Here is a 19,495-nt window from a genome sequence, read left to right on the forward strand (position 1 = left end):
AATGATGGGATGCACGGTGGCGTGGTTGGAATCCTGGCTGCGGCCTTTCTGCCTGGTGTTTGTATGAATTCCCTGTGGGTTCTTTCCGAGTACTCCAGCTTCCTTCTTCTGTCCAAAAACATGCAGGTTATGTTAGGTTCATTGGTGAATGGGTAAAGAAAATAAATGGATCAATGAGTCAAACCATGAAGAACCTTCAATAAATATCCTTGTGTGGTGTTTACTGTACTTTGACAACTAATTAAAGTGGCCCAAGTGCTAGTATCATTTGAAAAGTGTTTTAATACTACATGTTTAATTAGATCATGTTGAGAGGATTCAGAGATACTGAAGTGACGATGGCTTTGTGTTAATCCACTGGAGATCTTTAGACAGTTATATAAGACTCCAGCAGAGAGTGTTTTTATTTTGTGTGAGACATGAGACCACAGCAATGTCAGGAGCTTTTGGTGTCAGGAATGATCTTATACCTTTTAACTGTGTTTGTGTGTGCAAATGATTTCAGATGTGTTTTTGTTTTGATCAAAACTAATTCCACCTATTGCAGGTTCTAAGTTTTTCATACTAAGTGACACAGTTTAGAGAGCAATACCTGATTCAAGAGTGAGATTAATTGTGGGTCTGTATAAGATCTTTCAAGATTCAAATGATTAACAACAGCTCAGTAGATGGTGGTACACCTTTGATGAGAAAGATCACTCCTAATGTTATTTTTGTTCAGGTTTTTGTAGCGCTTTTGCTTTGCATCAACTTTATGTTGATCACAACCTTTTTCATGAAGGACGTCTTCTTCAGATCCATGCGCTACCTCTTATTTGCCAACACGTTACTATCTGATTGTCTCACGTTAATAATAACAGATCTGTTGCTGATCCTCGTCTTTTTTCGCATTACTATTCAAACGTTTTTGTGTCTTATTGTATTCATGCTGTCATCTCTGTACAATTTTGTTACACCACTTACTCTGACAGCCATGAGCCTGGAGCGCTATGTGGCCATTTGTATGCCGCTGCGTCACGCCGAGCTGTGCTCCACATCCAGGGCTCTGCAGGGTATTCTCATCATTCACTGCATCAGCTTTATTCCCTGCCTTGTTGTTCTGTTTATCTTCTTTTCATCTGTCACTGATAGCTTTTTCAAACAAAACATGATCTGTACTGTGGAGACGTTCATTGTGGACAGATGGCATGGTCACATTAGGTCTGCCATAAGTCAGTTATACTTTTTGCTAATGTGCATCACAATTGCTGTCTCATATGTTCAAATAATGAAGGTGGCTAAGGCTGCATCAGGACAGAGTAAAAAGTCAACACAGAAAGGGCTCAGAACTGTGGTTCTTCATGCTTTCCAGCTGTTGCTCTGTCTCATCCAGCTGTTGTGCCCCTTCATAGAAGCTGCTGTTCTTCAAATTGATTTGAACTTATATATTAATGTCAGGTATGTCAACTACATAATGTTTAGTCTTGCTCCAAGATGTCTGAGTCCTCTCATCTATGGCCTCAGGGATGAAACGTTTTTTCTTGCTCTAAAATACTACGCGCTCTGCAGTCCATTCAAGAACAAGTTCAAACCATAATTATGATCATTGATAGAAGTGTTAACATTTAATGCAAGTAATCGTTATCTTTCACACACTGATTACATTTTTATGCTGATTACAGCCAACTGTTGAACATTGACATCAGACTGAATTTGTCACTGTCTGTACAACTCAGTAGCACCATATAGCATGATTGTGATGTGAAAGCTGCACTCTGGGAACCACAAAGGCTTAAACACTTAAAGCTTTAGTTTGACATGATTTAAGTCGATTTTTTTACACCGAGTGAGAGATTGTTTAAACATGAAGTCCCCTTGACATCAAATGTGCTTTTTATAAGTTGTTCTAGTAGAGAATGTGAAGCTATATCACGCTGTGTTGCATGCTGGGATGATCTTGTAGCAGTGTTTTCAAGTCCTGGTCCAGGGGCACTCCTGCCCTGCATGTTTTACAGGTCTCCCTCCTCATACACACCCGATTCAAATGGATAAATCTTTACCAGGTTTCTGCAAAGCTCCATGAAGAGTGACTGAGTGGCCCATTTATCTGAATCAGGCTTGTTAGAGCGGGGAAACATAAACCATACAGGTCATGGGAAGCAGGGAAACCAGGATTAGAAGTCACTGTTGCTCCCTCTCCCCACCACTGTTGTGGTCAAGTTCATTTTTGTTTTGTTTGACTGAAAACTATCATATCTGGTGGTGAAGGGAGGAGATGAGAAAGGAAAAAGAGAGAGTAGATGGACCTTTTTTAATTGTGTTGTCAGATCTGCCGATTAACACCTTGAGACTACGCTAAAATCTTATCTGATGATCCCACTTAAAATTCCCTCCCCTTCCCACTTTTTAAATGTCTATTTATCTATTTATTTTTTCAATTTGTTCAAATAAACACATAATATTACCTCTGAACATATTCTGCAGCGTGTTGATTTTGTTGAATTAAATGCAGTGTTTTTTTTAGTGTTTGTTTTAATCTTGAAAATCATTAGAATATTTTTTTCAGCTAGAAATGGATGAATATGTTAAACATTTGGTTATGATGAGTAGAAATTGACTGAGATATGATTTTTTAAAGCTGATCCTACAGTTTGAAAGCAGAAAGACCGTCCTTAAGTCAGTATTCAAGGTCTGTACCACAAATAACCTCCTAAGAGCAAAAGCGTGCACAAAAGTGCACATTACAATACTGTCATCATATGATACAGTGATGGACATTTTCTCCTCATGCATGTGACGATTCTCTCAGTACTCTTTCTCCCACAATCCAAAAACACACATATTAGGTCAATTGTTGATTCTAAATTGACCGCAGGAGTATGTGTGAGTGGCTGTCTTGTTAGTCTCTGTGTGGCCCTCTCATGGACAGGCGACCTGTTCAATGTGTTACTTGCCTTCTGCCCCATGGTAAATGGTCTGTTATAATCTACAAGCCACATTCACCTGTTCCCATTGCATATTTCACACACATCTTAGTCTATACAGTGTTACAGGCTACACTGTGCTTTTTTTCTGTATCACACATATTCACACACCGATAGAAAGAATCAATGATTAGGTTCAAAATCAGTTCACCACGAGTTATGTGGTGCTATGTACAAGGTTAAAAAATGCAAACAAGGAAAACAAATAACACAGACCGCACTACATCGAAGTGTACTGTACCATGCTCTGGAAAATACCATTAGACGCTGGTAGTGAAAAGATGCTTTTTTCATATTGAAGAATGTTGTCTAACTTTTTGAAAGACCTAAATGATAAAGGAGTTTGAACTAATATGGCAGCTTGTACAGTAATAATGAAAAGTGTCTCTATGTGGTTGCAGAGCAGTTTCAGTGTGAAAGACACTTGTCCCTAGATTGCCACAGAGCTACTTCCCATCAGCTGAGGATGCAAACACTGTCAAACTTGAGCTTGTGTGAAACTTTAGACAATGGGTTGGTTAGTTTGTGGTGAGGATCCTCAAACCTAACAGCATATGGCCTTGACACTGGCTCACTCCAGAGTTGAAACAACAGCTGTGATAAGTTTTATGCTTTTAGATCCCTTCTAAGTGTTGGGGTATGTTTGGGGAGAAATTAGCGCAGATCCAATCTAGGACTAGCCTTTGAGCTGCAATATGAGCTGTGTATTTGGAGTAGATGATGAAACTATGTTTAGTAAGCTTTCACGTGGTGTCCCTCTTGACAAAGAGTTACCTCCATAAGGAGTTCATACACAACTTTTTCTCAGATGAAAGACGAGAGCTCAGAGGAGACACTGACGGTGCAGCCGTGTAGTGATGGTTTGGTAAACTCGACTCTTTTTCTGTCTATTTCTATTGAATGTTTTGCTTTTTTAAATTTTTAATTTCAAATGTTTTCTAAGAACAAACAAAGAACAAACAAATGAATGGCATCCAATAACTCACTAAGCGGTGGTGGACTGTCTATCAGAAGGATCAATTATAGGGTCATTTTAGTTCAGGTTTTGGTTTCAGCTTTTCTTTGCATTAACCTTTTTTTGATCACAACTTTTTTTATGAAAGATTCCTTCTACACAACCATGCGCTACATCTTATTTGCTATTACTCTATTTTCTGACTGTCTGTTTTTGTTTATAACCAATGTGATACTCATTTTGAGCTATTTTGGAATCACCATACAAATGTGGTTGTGTCTGATTATTTATATTGTTTTGTCTGTGTACACATTTGTCACACCAGTTACTCTCACTGCTATGACACTGGAGCGCTTTGTGGCCATTTGCATGCCCCTGCGGCATGCAAAGCTGTGCTCCACACGCAGCGCTGTGCACCTCATCCTCATCATTCATGGCCTCAGCTCTGTTCCCTGCACTGTTTTTCTCTCACTTTTCTTTGCTTCAGCAACTTACACCCTCTACAGCCAGGACAGAGTATGTTCTGTGGAGATGTTCATCTTGTACAGCTGGCAGGGTCATCTTAGATCTGCAATAAGTCAGTTTTACTTCTTGATGTTGTGCATTATCATTGTTTTCTGCTATACTCAAATAATGAAAGTGGCTAAAGCTGCATCAGGAGAGAGTAAAAAGTCATCATGGAAAGGGCTCAGAACTGTGATTCTTCATGCTTTCCAGCTGCTGCTTTGTCTCATTCAGCTGTGGTGCCCCTTCATAGAAGCTGCTGTGCTTCAGATTGACCAAATGTTATTCATCAATGTCAGATATTTTAATTACATAACTTTCATTCTTGTTCCAAGATGTCTGAGTCCTCTCATCTATGGTCTCAGGGATGAAATGTTTTTTAATGCTCTGAAGTACTATGCTCTCTGTGGCTTATACAAGAAACAAGTGCCAGGTTAAAGAAAAAAATAGTTGATCTATATTTCAATTCCAATGTAATTCAAGTTGGTCCCTTTTAAATAGCAAATACTTAAATGTAATACAAGAGATGCTGGAGATGCTGATATTTTCTGTTTGAGAGCATGTGTGAGATGATCATGTAGTGATGAGTATACCACCTCTTTCCTTGTACATTTGATAACAATAAACATATGCAAAATGTCTGATATTAAGTGTTACAATGTGAACTGTTTTGACATTAAGAGGGATTAAGCTGTGTACATTGGATCTGTGCCTGTATTTATAACAGTGTAGCTTCTGAATCTGTTAATCTACAAGTTATTATCTCAAACAGTTTCTACCCGTCCTTTAAAGGTTGAAGGACAGTAAGCTAAAAACATGTCTCTGCTACGTGCATTGCTGGATATTTGGAAGCATTGTTTGTTAAACTCAGCATTCCTCACCATGGCCTTTGTTGGTGATGAGGATCGCCTGTTGCCATCGGACATCCTCTGATTCTATGTTATGGCTTCATATGTACAAATGATTAGATTGTAGCTGCAGAGTTCAGTTTTCTAAAAATGCAGCACTTCCATAGAATCGCCCCTTTAATGTGGTGGAGGGGTTTGAGAACACAAATTAGTCTCAGGGGAGGAGTCAGACTAAGAGCAATTCAAAGACTTAGATGGAGCATCCCCAGTTAATAATGTTAAAAAGTTACCTCACTCAAAAAAAAAAAACTGGGGCACCCCCCTGGAGCCAGGTCTGTGTGGGAATCACCTCGCTGTCGGGGAGAGAGCCTGAGCAGGTGTATGAGGTGTAGTGGTATTAATTAGAGATAGTTGGGCTTATCTCCACACACACCGTCGGTTCTGGAATCAAACTTCTAGAGAGGCACTTGACTCTCTCGCACCCATCCATACACACGCATCGGGTGAGTGTTTGGATATTCACAAGCCCCTGGCTGAGCGCTATGGTGTTAGAGTTCTCCCAGGTGAGCAAGAGGGTCACTTCACTATGGCTGAAAGTCGCAGGAAAGAAGCCTCAGACTATGGTTTGTGCATATGCACCAAACAGTGGAAGAGCCTGCCTGGTGTTCTTGGATTCCCTGGGTGGTGTTCTGGAGGGGGTACCACCTGGGAATTCTATTTTTTTTCCAGGGGACTTCAGTGCCTAAATGGGCAATGATAGAGTAATGTGGAGGTGTATGATTGGATGGAAGGGCCACCCTGATCAGAACCCAAACAATGTTTTGTTTTTGGGTTTCTGTGCTAGTTATGGTTTGTCCATTACAAACACCGTGTTATGATAAGATGCTCATAAATGTGTTTGGTATTAGGCCACTTCAGGCTAAAGGTAAATGATCAACTTTGCAGTTGTATCATTAGACATGCGGCCATATGTTTTAGACAATTGGGTGAAAACAGAGAAGAGATCATCATCTGATGGTAAGTTGGACTGGTCAACAGGGAACAATACCAGATAAAGATTTGGTAAGCCTAAATGAGTAGTGAGGATGAACGTGGAATGTCTGGCAGAAGGCCCTGTTCATGAGATCTTGAGACTGGGATCGTTATTTCCACTTTTAAGGAGGGGAACTAGATAGTGTTGGAGAAGGCTTACGTCAGTGTTTCCCAAGGGATTCTGTGGAGGGTACAGTGGAATTATGACCAGAGTTGCTTTTGTGATCTATTTGGTCCTTTAATAAATGAGAGCCGTGTTAACATTCTTGGCACAAAGTCAAGCTTGTCGCTACCCGACAGAACCACATAACACAGAACAGATAACAGAACAGATAACCACAGAAAAGATGTGGTTCTGTTGGCTTCTTCAGGCCATGACCTTCAGCATGCACTGGAATGGTTTACAGCTAAGTGTGAAGGAGAAATAATAGAAATAATAAAAGAAAGAAAAGGGTTGTCTTTTTTTTAAGTCCCTATCAATTCTTCCTGTCATCTTTCCTGAAAGCAACACAAAAGAAGTTGTGATCATTAAAGCTATGTGCTTCTGGCTACAATGTCTTTTGTTATGCACATTCTTTGGTCTGAAGTGGAGTGCCCAGGGGACTGAGAAACCACATTTTATTCAATATATTTCAGTTAAATTCAGTTTTATTCATATTGCACCAAATCCCAACAAACATCATCTCAGCAGTTCAAATATACAGTCCAGTTCAAGCCAATAAGAGTGCAATTCCTTATAATACAATCATAATCCAAACAAATCAAATTCACTAAATTCCAAATTAGTCACCAAATTGTTCCACTTCATGACTCTGGTGTCCTGCCCCACACCACAGCATTTTGCTTTGAGGGCTTTTGACGGCATCTTTGTGGTCTCTTTAACATGACAACAAATGAGTGTGTATGGCTTTGTGTGTGTGTATGAACCCAAACAAAGATTTGTTTTTATGACAGTTGTGTTACATCCACTTTCAAAAATTCCCTGAAACAGAAAGCATTGCTCTTTACAATCTTTACAGTAACTCCAATACAGTCATAATAAAATAATATTATGGATAATAAAACTGAACTATTATTGATCTGACTTTTATAATTTTATTAGATGCTTTTTTTTAAAGCTGTTTATGTTAATGAAAGATTTTTAGATTCCTGCTTCATTCTGCACTGCAAAGTTGTTTCCTCTTGCAAACTGTACACGGGGGAGTCGGCAGTAGGTTGTCTTCACAGTGTGTTCCAGAGCAACTGTTCTTCTATCCTTACTGACGCAAGGAGACACAGTAAAGTGGTCTGCTGTGAGTTTGGTTTGTAAAAGCCCCTAGATGCAATTTCTACTCATAAATTTGACCACTCCTTGTAGATTTGAAGGGTAATTGTACGTGTGATAAAAGTGATAAAAGTTACAAAACATATCTACAAGTTACAAAACTTAGAGTAGCTCCAAAGGATATCATGCTGCTAAATTGCTAGATATTAATAATACTGAAACTTTAAAGGTTCAAAAAGTCAAAATGTAATGATTCAAACATTAATGTAGCATCAAATATTTATTATTTAGGTTAGTAAACAACAATGTACTGATGTTCTTACTAGAGAGCATATTCTCTGTTCTTCTGTGTGACCCTTATCCCATTTCATGAGGTTCTCCTCCATTAAAAAAATGATAATGGTAAACTACACTGTGCTTGAATGGAACCTACTGTAATGTGGTTGTGATCCTTAAAGTGGCTCATGTACAGTATGTTATTATTTTTAAAATTAAAACAAAATGAGCTACATTGTAATTACATATTCATCTTGTTACTTTATTTGCAAATAACTTAAACAAAACAGATTTGAAGCAACTTTAGTGATGTCATTTTTATCTAATCTCTTGGGAAAGCCAGATGGACGAGCAGCAATGACAACAGTGAAGAGCAGAATCTCATTTGATGACGTTCTTTCATGTTCTGTATTTAAAGTCAGCTACTCCTGTCTCGCAGAAGGCTGCTCAGAGCTCAGCAGATCATGTTTGTCTTTGGAATAGCATGAAGGGTTTGAGAACTATTCTTTTTTTTTAAATGTTACATCGTTGCTTACATTAGTTTTTGCATTTTGTAGAAGAAATCTCAGTTTTGCTTTGACGTGTTTAGATGAATTTATGCCGTCTTTGGGTGCTTTTGTTTAATCGATGGCAAATAACAGCTCTTTGTCTCATGGTCTTTTGAGGAAAATAGTCAACGATCAGGGAATTACTGCACATGTTTTGGTGATTATTTTTCTTTGCATCAACTTGTTGCTCATTGTGACCTTTTTCAAAAAGGAGTGTTTCCACACAAGTGCGCGCTACATCTTATTCGCTGTAATGTTGCTGTCAGACAGTTTCATGTTGATCATGTCTGATGTTTTGCTCATCTTGAGCTTTTTTCAATACACTATGCAAGTCTGGTTGTGTGCCATTATCTCTGTTGTTGTGCTTCTGTACTCTAAAGTCACACCAATTACTCTGACAGCGATGACCCTGGAGCGTTATGTGGCCATCTGCATGCCCCTGCGGCATGCAGAGCTGTGCTCCACACACAACACTATGCACTGTATCCTCATCATTTACGGCATCAGCTCCATTTACTGCATTGTGATTTTCTTCATGTTCTTTGCATCAGCGTCATACAGCTTTTACAAACAAAATAAAGTATGTTCAGTGGAAATGTTCATCATGCACTCATGGCAGGATCACGTTAGATCTGCTGTGAATCAAATGTACTCTTTGGTTATGTGCATTATCATCATTATCTCTTATGATAAAATAATGAAGGTGGCTAAGGCTGCATCAGGAGAGAGTAAAAAGTCAACACAGAAAGGGCTCCAAACTGTGGTTCTTCATGCTTTCCAGCTGCTGCTCTGTCTCATCCGATTGTGGTGCCCCTTCATAGAAGCTGCTGTGTTTCGGTTTGACGTCAGCTCATATACAAATGTGATGTACTTTAACTACATAATGTTTAGTCTTGCTCCAAGATGTCTGAGTTCTCTCATTTATGGCCTGAGGGATGAGACTTTTTGTCTCGCACTGAAAAGCTATGTCTGCTTTGGTTTGACTAAAAGAAACTATGTCTGACGAGTTGCTTTATCTATCGTGCAGCTACACTCAATTCGTGCAGCATCCTTTTTTTTCATCTGTACAAGGAGCTCCTTATGTTTAAATGTTTAACGTTTAACTGGCCTTGGTTTTAGGTAGAGTTTAAACTGGGATTCATTATGTGGTTTCTGTTTGGCAGTTGTTGTCCTACATCTGATTTGGCAAATTGTCAATAAAACACTGCAAAGCTGATAAACTCTTTTGATTAGTACACATTCTTTTATATCTTTATCAGCTATAACAATGGGGTTATTTCCACTAAATGAGAGAATAATATGAATAGATACAAATACAACAGGTTTTTTTTAAAGTACATTTAACTTGATTTGATCTACTTTATACAATACTACAAATTCAAGTGGTCATTTTGCCAGCCGATTTTGTACTTCTGCCTATCTACTCTTGCCTGCCCGTGTACCAGACCTTGGAATTAATAAACCGACACTAATTTTGGAATACCATCTGTCTGAGTCATGCATTTGAGTCCACCAGTTTGGAGCGTGATAACTTCTATAAAATCTTGCAGAACCTCTTCAAAAGTGCACACATTAAAAAAGGCACAAAAAGTATTTCTGTGAGAAGAACAGCGTAGAAACACAGGACTTAAAGGGAAAGCATAACAGACAGGTAGGATAGAAAATTTAAATTTCAGGTTTTATTATAAAAGTAGGTCTGTTCACGGGAAATCAGCACAAACAAAAGGAAGCCAGGTGAACGCTGAGGATCAGGACTTAAGAATTTAAGAAGGATTTAAGAAGGTGGTAACTGTTTAACAGGCAGTGTCACAACACAAGAGGGAAGAACAAGGAAGAATAGCCGGAGCACCTGAGTCAGGCAGGAGGGGCCAAGTTTGAGAGTTTGTGTCTGCAAGTAGAAATAGAAAATTATGGCTTTTCATGTTACTAAGTCTGAAAAAAGTTAAGCATTCCACAATGACAAAGGACATGCATCTAAGCTGAATCTCAAAAGCTCAACCCAAGTTGGGTAGACTGACTGTTGGTTTGTGACACTGTGGTGCTTAATGAATATTTGTAGGAACTCTTGTATATCAAAGCATTCTTGATAAGGTTGACTCAGTTTTTATTTTACATTCTCTTCTGTCTGGTGCATGCTCACGGCGGGGAAATTAACTGAAGAGAGGTTTTGATGTGATCTGTTGGTTTCCTTTGCACGAATGCATCTTTTTTAATTATTGGCATTGTCTGAATTGGATTTTCATTCATTTGAATTGAATTGATTCTTGTTGGCTTTTAATTGGCTTGAACTGGACTGCATCTTTAAAAGTGCCTTGAAATGATATTTGTTGTGATTTGGCACAATAGAAATAAAACTGAACTGAATTTTCTTAATCAATTCTCTGCTTTAGTGTATATCGCATCATGACTCATGTATTAAATATTTAAATTCTATCCATTTGGTCAAAGGTTAATTTGCCAATTTATGCTAATTTATATATTCAAACAAACACCAGTGAATGCATTTTCTGTTTTCATTTATTTTTCTGACATTATGTTTACAATGAAAAACAACAATACACAAAATGTTTTTTATAAAAAATAGAATGTCAGAATAGGTACAGCAAAACGTTATCCGATCATCTTGTTGTCATACCGTTCAACAATTTGTTGGTATTCACAAATCAAATAAATAGTTTTAAATAGTGCTGCAACAGCAAGCAATTCCAAAGTGCTATTAGGTTGATTTCCCTTTCAGAATTAGATTTTCTCTCTGTTAATGGAATATGTACAGCTTATATATATGTCACAGACTGAAAACAGAAGCCAAAGTGGGAAAAGTATTGTTCATAGGTCAAAGTTTTCATTTGAAAACAATTTCCCTTTGGCTCTCCAGTATCTTCTCTGTTCATCTTAGTCCTCTCGTAGATAAGCCTCGTGCACCTCATGCTCGTCATTGTCCTCTAGGAAAGCAGCGTATTCTGCCATCCTCTGGATCTCGTCCACTTTAGTCTCAGCCAACTTCTTGTCAGCCTCTGCTGACATTTTTCTCGCCTCCTCCACCTGCGACTGGGCCACGTGAATGTTTGCCCTGACTGAGATGGACGCCTGCTGGGCTCCTGCAGACACAGAGATGCAAACACAAATTTTGTTACATTTCTGACAAATCACTCAAGTTATAAATACACCAGATTTCAACACAATTTCAAGCCTGAGCACCTGAATATGACTGCATATTTCACCCACCTGCGCTGTATGCTGCTTCAGCTGCCATTTTGCACAAGTTGACGGCATTGATCCAGGTGGATTCATAACGTTTGCATTCATCCAGTCTCTCAGCAGCCTGTCAGGAAGCAGAGGTGAAGCAAAATTAATGCAACAAATGCATGTTTTTGATAAAAGATAATTCTTCACAAGACTGATGCAAAAAGTATTTCTTGGGCTTGTTTTCAACATCTTTAACACACACCTCTGCACGCCATCCACCAATCGCCTGCTGTAGTGTTTCCTCGTCTGAAGGGCTCAGTTTTCCCAGTGAGGCCAAATATTGTCGTTGGAAAGCAATGCGTGAATGCACAGCCTGTTAGCAAACAGCAGGAGGACAAAAACAGTCAAATCAATGAAAAGCAACAATGATTTTTTGAGTTTTGATTAAACAGTTAGAGCAGCAGTATGACTTTAGCTTCACAGTTTGTTCATTTTGTACATGAAAAAAGGATTTGTTCTGTTTAAACTGCTTTGTATCATTGAGCCTTCTAAAACTGGTGTTGAATGTAGTATTAGATTTGCTGCAGTATATTACATTTATAGTCATTATGCTATATAAATTGAAGAACCTAAGCTTTTATCTGCATCAAATGTTTCGCTTTCGATGAAAACAAACCTTTGAGTAGTCTGTGAGGGCATCAGTGAGAGCCAAGGTGGCCTGAGAGAGGAAAGAACTGGAGCTATCTATCACCACTGAGGTGGCTCTCTTGATCAGCGAGTTATAAGAGAGGTCCTCCACTTGCTAAAAAACAGAGGGGAAAAAACTGTTTCAACAACTTACAATTTTCTCACAGTTAGTTGCAGGAGATTGGTCTGGTGCACTGTGTTTCATAATCATGTTAGGTCACTCACCATAAGCCCATGGCCAACACTCAAAGATGCCAAGCTCATGTGAGAAGGTTTTCTCAGATCTCCAGACTTTTGGACTCCAGGTCTCCTGCTCTCAGCAGTACTGCAGAAAATTTAGGACAATGTAAGCCAGGTTTTACAGTCACAAATAAGGATCAAATCCATTAAATAATCATATTGCAAGTTCAGTTTGTCAGTCTGACAAATTTTCAGGTAAATTCAATTTCAGCCAGCAGCGAGAATCATGTTTGTATCTTAACCAAATACAGAACAAAACATCAATGCCTTTCATTTATAACTTACCCGAGGAAGCGGACGCAGACTGCCTCTTTCCTGCGCAGCACTGAATTGTCCATTTGGCTTTGCACAAGTCCTCCAGCAGCACGCTTAGCACACACCGAACACTGACGGACAGCTTGCATTTTGCAGATTAATGAGTTCCGCTGCACTTACAGACTTTGCTCAAATCTATTGAATTATTTTTCTAACTGCAGGTTTTCTTTTCTCTGAAATTTCAAAGTATCAGCTGTCCACTCGCTGTTGCCTTGTCTCTGTAGAATGAAAGAAGCAGTCTTGTTCTCAGCCAGAAAGCTTGGAGTCTGCTCAGTGAGTGACAACTGTTGCATCCTGTGGGTATTTGTAAGGCCCCAGCACCCGCTCATGACGTAAAAGACATTGATCTGTTGACACTGTCTGCAAATGTGCGTATTTGCCTTTATCTACACAGCTCCACTGATACGTGCAGGTTGGAGAACCTGATGGTGGTGGTTTGACCTGCACCTTCTCAAGCCTACCTCTCTTGATCTGTTTTTTGATCGTGTATGTGAGTGCATGCACAAGACAGGGGTTCAGCTAGTTTGTTGAAGCAAAAATAATCTTCAGGTGATAATTTAGTTAAGATATGTCATCTCCTGTTTCAGCTACACTGCAGTTTATGACTGTGTTCAGTTTTGAACTTTTAAGCCTTGACAGAAGGCCCACTTCTTTATCTTTTTCATCATTTATTGAAATGCTATGCCAGGACTGTGCTGCAGCGATCTTGCTTGTTTTGGAGCATTTGCATTTTCAATCTGATCTGGTCTTGGCTGATCAAGAATATTCTGCTACTGAAATCTAAAGTGAGCTGAAGGCAGCTCACCTCATGGTGGGAATTCATTCAGCTGTTTGGAAAAGACGCAGTCAAAAATGAAGAAGAAGTCATTTTCCTTGACCTCATAATCAGTGCTTTAATATGGAATATGAAATACTTGTAAAACACATTCACAGTTTCTAAACATAGTTTTATTTTGATTTTACAAAGCTTCCTGCTTCCTGCTGACAATGATTTGGACATTCCATAAAAAATCCATAAATAATTATAAAAATCCATCAGAAAATATAATACAAAATGTGATCGGGAAATGCATTTTAAGAAAACTTACTCACATATTGTAATTAATATGTTTATTTCGCTTCCATCTTTTGTCTTTATTCCTTAATTTCTTATGCTATTTCTCCACTGTCTGTGCTCCTCCAGTGGAGAAAAGTTTGTTTTGGGCAGATTTTGGTTCAATCCCCCACAGCCCTGATAACTGACGCAGAACCTACGTAAAAAGGTGACGAAACCAAGAGAGCTGTTCTCAACAGAGTCAACTTGTGTGACAAACAAATGAAAACTTCAGGTTGCTCAATTGCGTTTAGGAGCTTTTTGTTAATGATCAACTTGAATGTTGAGAACTTGTCAGGACCTGCTTTTACACTGTGCTGCAGATAACACTGTGCTTCACAACAGCTCTGCGCACTTATTCAGCCAGCTGAGACATTTTCTAATGAACTGCATCATCATTTTTCTAAAACAATACCTTCAAGCTCTCCACTGTGATCACTGATCACAGCACTGTTGTATAAGAGTGCGGCACTGGAACACTGTCAGAAAAGATAGTCCTGTACAACAAATTTAGCTGATTTTTTTATGTCCCGTTAGTGTTTTTCAGGGTATTTTTCTACTTTTTTACTTAACAAAGGTGCAAGCAGGCATGCAAGTACAGAACTGATTCTCCCGGTTGCACTATTCCCAGATATGAGACAGATTCAGCCCGATCCTGTTCTCAAATCTTTGATGTCTCACCCAGCAACCATAATATCTACTCTTTATTTTTCATTTAGCTTCAAAGCTTTCTTAAAAACTTGAACCACAGAATCGGGAACTTACATGATTACCAACATCTTTCTTACTTAATTAAAAATGCCATTGACTTTTGTTTTGCACATCTTCTTTGTTCCCTTATACATAATTCTAGTTAGAAGTAATAATAGTATCGTAAATATTCCATTATTCAAATTTAGAACAGCAACCATCCAGTAAACAATAACATACATAAAATCCTGAAATGTTTAGTCATAATCCTGCAACAGTTTTTATGATATATGTGTTTAACCAAACAGACGTCAAGTCCAACACGCTTTGACCCTGATGTGAGCAGTTGTTCTGTTATGTGCATGACAGTAGCCCATGTTTTCTGCATGTTTGAACTTTAGCTAAGCCTTTACCATCAGCCCATTTATCCATATATTGTCAGGATTTGTGTTCTAGTAGATGTTTGAACCCAAACGCAGGACTACCAGAGAAAGGAGATGAAGACTGGCAGTGACGGTAAATGGTAGCTTTATTGAAACAACTAAGGATGCTGCAAAGGCAGGACAAGTCAAACTAAAAAACAGACCATGACTGAACAAACTAATAGAACTAATAAAAACAAAGGAAGCCTGATTGACAGGCGGACAAACCATTGACTGAAGGACTGACAGTTACCACAGGGAAACAAAGACATCGACAGCAACAGCAACCTCAATGATCTGGCAAAGGCACAAAGGAAAACCATCACATAGGAAAACCGAAACACAAAAACCCATGAACCATGACGTATGTACTGTATATTTTATAATAACCAGTCAGATAAAAGTCGTTTTAGCACTTTTTCAGCACATAAAATGGTGCTCGTTCATATTTTGTGCATGTTTTGTTCCATCAGAAATTATATGGCATCTGGAAGATTTAGATAGAGTAGAAATGCCTCTTTTTAAGAATATAGGATGACTAAGTCTCAGTGACCCTGTAGGGATCAAGTCATTGGAGACTTCTTTAACATCAACTGTCTCTATTAAATCTTCCACACCAACTTCTAATCTGAAAGTAAAGCTAAGATGGCTGACATTGCCACCTCGCATTACTCAGTGGTTTTCAGAGGTTCATTGAGGAGACACAGTTGGAACAAGTGACCCAGCTCTCTTGAAAGTGTCTACTCAGCAAAATCAGCATGCTGCCAACAATCAATAAGTCAGCTCCCCTTCCAGCTGGAAAAGGCTCAAGTGTTCAAACACATCCTTGAAAGGGTTGATTTGATTGTCCAGTGCTGAAGCCAATTCAAGAGCCCTAAAAGTTTAACCATTTCAGTGGGCTTCACAGATGATGATGGAGTAGTTTCCTCCAAACCTCTTTTCACTGATTTTGACGTGAGTCCAGCATCCAAATGCAGTCGTAAAGCAGTAATCTGAGAGTAAGCAATGTTCCAAAAATAACAGTGTGTTCTGAACATCACAAGGCCTGAATACACCCAACAATATCTACCTTATGATACATTAAGCTAAGTTTTGTTTCCTTGATGGTCTCTGTAGTTGAATCAGGCCATATACATTGTCAACCTATGACCTACTTCCATTTTGAGAAGAGTTTGACACTTCACTGTGGTAAAATGTTCTCACTGTACCAACAAATCCTTCCATCTAAATGGGCGTGTGGTTGTTCATCTTTACCCTGAAATATGAGACATGTCACAACACGCTGTTTTATTGGTAATTCACAGCAGATTTTGAATGCACCGTTCAGATCTCATAGTCCCCCTCCAGTAGTTATTAAGCCCCTCCGGTTTCATTCACCGTAAATTGCCTCTTTCCACATCTCCACCCACAAGCAGCAGTGACTGCATGCTTGCTTGGCCAGGGCGAACAGAGAGTAGCCCCCACTAACCCCTTGCTAACCTCTCCTCAAAGTTTATTAGCTTGTCATTTCATCTGTCCTTTACAGTGTTTACAGCTCCACTTTGTGAGGATTGCCTCCTCCAGTCTTCCATACAGAACATACAGACTGTCTGACCTTATCTTTCTGAGACTGCAGGTGGTGCTCTGCAGATTCAAAACAGAAATCACCATAAATTGGCAATGGGCTTGACTGTCATTATCAGCTTTTTGTAGCATATTGTAAAATTCTTCTGTGACTGATCAACAGCGACTGATATGGCGGCAGTTCATATACCTCATTTTAGCAACTGAAGTAAGTAGAAACTTGACAAAAGACAAATGGGGTACAAAACTGCATTTAAAAAAAAACACTCAGGTAAAGTAAAGATGCGTCCATATAGTACTTCTATAGTAAATGTGCTTACTTACATCAAACATTTTCTTGCCATTCACTCACACTGATAGAAAGACAACTCATGTGGTCCCGTCATTGTTGGCCTTTCATAATGAAATTCAGCTACAGAGTTGTAAATGAATGGGTGAATGTGTGACAAACTTCATGACTTTGAAAATTGTGTTGTGCATTTAAATAATTTTAACAGAGAAAAGTAAAACAAAATTAGTTTAACCTAATCTTATTTTTTGCAAATGCTGAATAAGCAATTAAGACTCTTTTTTAAAAACTTTTTTCCATGAATCTCATCATTAAGCTCTTTGTAATTTGCTGCCGAAGACAAACACAATGCTTAATGACGATAGCAATTTGTCTCTGGGGGAATTACGTCTAAGTAAACATATATGAATGTGGCCCAACACATCGGATAAGGGGAAGATTGTCCCTGAAAAGCTACCTGCTTATGACATGATTCACGATGAGAAGAAGATAAGCCTGAGCTCCTCTAAAGTGAGTAAAACATTCTGAATATGGACATGTGATTTCTGTATGTTAAAAAAAAGATGAATTCATTAATTTATTCTGAAGTCCTTTATAAACTGTACGTTGAATTTTGTCTGAGATGTCAATTCTAAATCTAACTGTATAGTTACTTTTTGTAGGATTTTTCTTTCATTTCTTTCTGTAGAAATTTAGGGTGTATTTTTCTTGAACAGGTGTGCTCCAGTTTATAGAGACAAAATGCAGAATCTGACTGAACTTCCTGTCAATGCGACTTCCCAGAAAAGCCCATCTGTCATCATCAAGGTGTTTGTGGTCATCCCCTTCTTCTGCATCTTCCTTTGCTGTATTATTGTCATGCTGCACATCTTTGCCTCTCACAGGCAGTTCTTGGACACTTCCCGTTACATCCTGTTTGCACACATGCTGATCAATGACACCTTGCAGATAATCTCCTCTGTGCTACTTTTCCTCTTTGTCATGGGTCGGGTGAAATTTGCTATTGTGTACTGTCTCCCTCTGCTCTTCATATCCACTGCCACGTTCCAGAACACGCTCTTAATCCTGGCCACAATGTCACTGGAGCGTTATGTTGCCATCTTCTATCCTCTGCAGTGCCCGATCGCCTGGCGCTCAGACCGTATCTGGATAATTATTCTGTCTCTGTGGTCCGTCAGCTTCATTTTCCCTGTCCTAGAGTATTCCATCAAGGGATCAGATCCCGCTGTGGATGTCTTCTCAACTCCTGTGCTTTGCAAAACTACTAGTATCAACTCATCCCCAATCCAGGGACTGTTAAGAGCTGTTGTGAATGCCCTCTTCTTTGCAGTGGTGGCTGTTATTATTCTCTTTACCTACATAAGAATCCTCCTGGAAACCAGGAAGCTGCGGCAGGACCGGTTGTCTGTAAGCAAGGCCATGCACACTGTGCTGCTGCATGGCTTTCAGCTGCTGCTGTGCATGCTGGCCTTCACTCACCCCATCACTGAAATTATCATAAGGCTTTACGCAAACTGGCTGACAGAAGACATCGCCTTTTTTAATTACTTCTGTTTTATTCTAATCCCACGCTTTCTCAGCCCACTCATCTATGGCTTCAGAGATCAGAACCTCAGTGGCCACATAAGGAAAACGTTCCTCTGCTGCTCAAAAAAAAAAAAATCCCAAGTCTTAAGCTCATGAAGTTTTCCTCAAATTAAATAGAAGATGTCAAAAGATGTTTTTGTAACGTATGTGAAGGTCTTAAAAAACAGTTTTTGAGAAAACAATCACAAATCAATATGAAGACTAATCGGGTTTGTATGCTGAAATTATGCTGTGTGCGATGTACCTAAAACAGCTGGAAAGCCTTTATATGAATGAAAAGAATGCTCATCCACAGACAGATGTGCTTCTTAACTGATGAAAGGTCAACTAAAATGCACAAAAGGCATTTCTCAAATTGATTTCTTTAATTAAGAGCTAATTTAAATCTTCTTTAGCTGGGAATATATGTGATTGTCTTCCAGAGTTTATGTCCTTTTTGTTACAGTCCCTCTGCTATATTTCAACAGAAAAACACATACAAGGACAAACTTAACACTAAAAAGGCAAACAGCAGGATGACGACAAGTAAAAACAGCTCCAGCATCAATCTGAACATCTGGAAATGTATTCAAAATGTAAGACATGGTGAAGTAGTTATTAAAGAGTGTAAGGTATCGTCTCATTAATGTGACATATTTCAGAAACCACGCTATTGATCCATTTTTCCGTTTACTAGATCCAGAATCACTTACGTTATTAGAAGTCTTTGCTTTTTCTTTACTGGACAATTCTTATGAAAATGTCATTAAACAGGAAGTAATTTTTTATCATATTATCCCAACTGATTTGCTTTTACACTTCAAATAAAACTGGTATTAATTTGAATTCTCTGTGGTCTTTTAATGGCCTTGAAAATGACTAAGTGTAACCTGCTGAAGTGATGTTAGAATATTAACTCTCATCCCTCCCCTCTAAATGAATATTATGTCACATCACTTCATCTTCACAGTCTGAGGACACCGAAAACTAGAAATTTGCAATTCTCTAAATAAGAATTATGGTGAATTGCTATTTGTTCCTGCTGTGAAGGCAG

General features: G+C 38.8%; 5 protein-coding genes across 5 annotated transcripts; 4 read left to right on the forward strand and 1 right to left on the reverse strand.

Moving 5' to 3' along the window:
- Window positions 1–646: 646 nt before the first annotated feature.
- On the forward strand, window positions 647–1,576 carry LOC140314414 (odorant receptor 131-2-like). The gene has a single exon (XM_072392586.1). It carries the CDS (start codon window positions 647–649, stop codon window positions 1,574–1,576), a length of 930 nt encoding a protein of 309 aa, XP_072248687.1.
- Window positions 1,577–3,930: 2,354 nt separating this feature from the next.
- On the forward strand, window positions 3,931–4,860 carry LOC140314417 (odorant receptor 131-2-like). Its single transcript, XM_072392592.1, has one exon. The coding sequence runs from the start codon at window positions 3,931–3,933 to the stop codon at window positions 4,858–4,860; it is 930 nt and encodes a 309-aa protein (XP_072248693.1).
- A 3,609-nt stretch (window positions 4,861–8,469) lies between these two features.
- Window positions 8,470–9,393, forward strand: LOC140314419 (odorant receptor 131-2-like). Its single transcript, XM_072392594.1, has one exon. The coding sequence runs from the start codon at window positions 8,470–8,472 to the stop codon at window positions 9,391–9,393; it is 924 nt and encodes a 307-aa protein (XP_072248695.1).
- A 1,496-nt stretch (window positions 9,394–10,889) lies between these two features.
- LOC140314124 (diablo IAP-binding mitochondrial protein-like) lies at window positions 10,890–13,114 on the reverse strand. Its single transcript, XM_072392185.1, has 6 exons — window positions 12,789–13,114; window positions 12,489–12,588; window positions 12,253–12,378; window positions 11,839–11,949; window positions 11,616–11,712; window positions 10,890–11,488 (listed from the first exon to the last, which is right to left on the reverse strand). The coding sequence occupies exons 1-6, from the start codon at window positions 12,905–12,907 to the stop codon at window positions 11,283–11,285; spliced, it is 759 nt and encodes a 252-aa protein (XP_072248286.1). The 5' UTR covers window positions 12,908–13,114; the 3' UTR covers window positions 10,890–11,282.
- Window positions 13,115–17,616: 4,502 nt separating this feature from the next.
- On the forward strand, window positions 17,617–18,570 carry or95a1 (odorant receptor, family 95, subfamily A, member 1). The gene has a single exon (XM_072391687.1). It carries the CDS (start codon window positions 17,617–17,619, stop codon window positions 18,556–18,558), a length of 942 nt encoding a protein of 313 aa, XP_072247788.1. The 3' UTR covers window positions 18,559–18,570.
- Window positions 18,571–19,495: the final 925 nt, after the last annotated feature.

This window comes from Leuresthes tenuis, unplaced genomic scaffold (genome assembly GCF_036924035.1).
Source record: "Leuresthes tenuis unplaced genomic scaffold, fLeuTen1.0.hap1 SCAF_9, whole genome shotgun sequence".
Classification (NCBI taxonomy): Eukaryota; Metazoa; Chordata; class Actinopteri; order Atheriniformes; family Atherinopsidae; genus Leuresthes; species Leuresthes tenuis.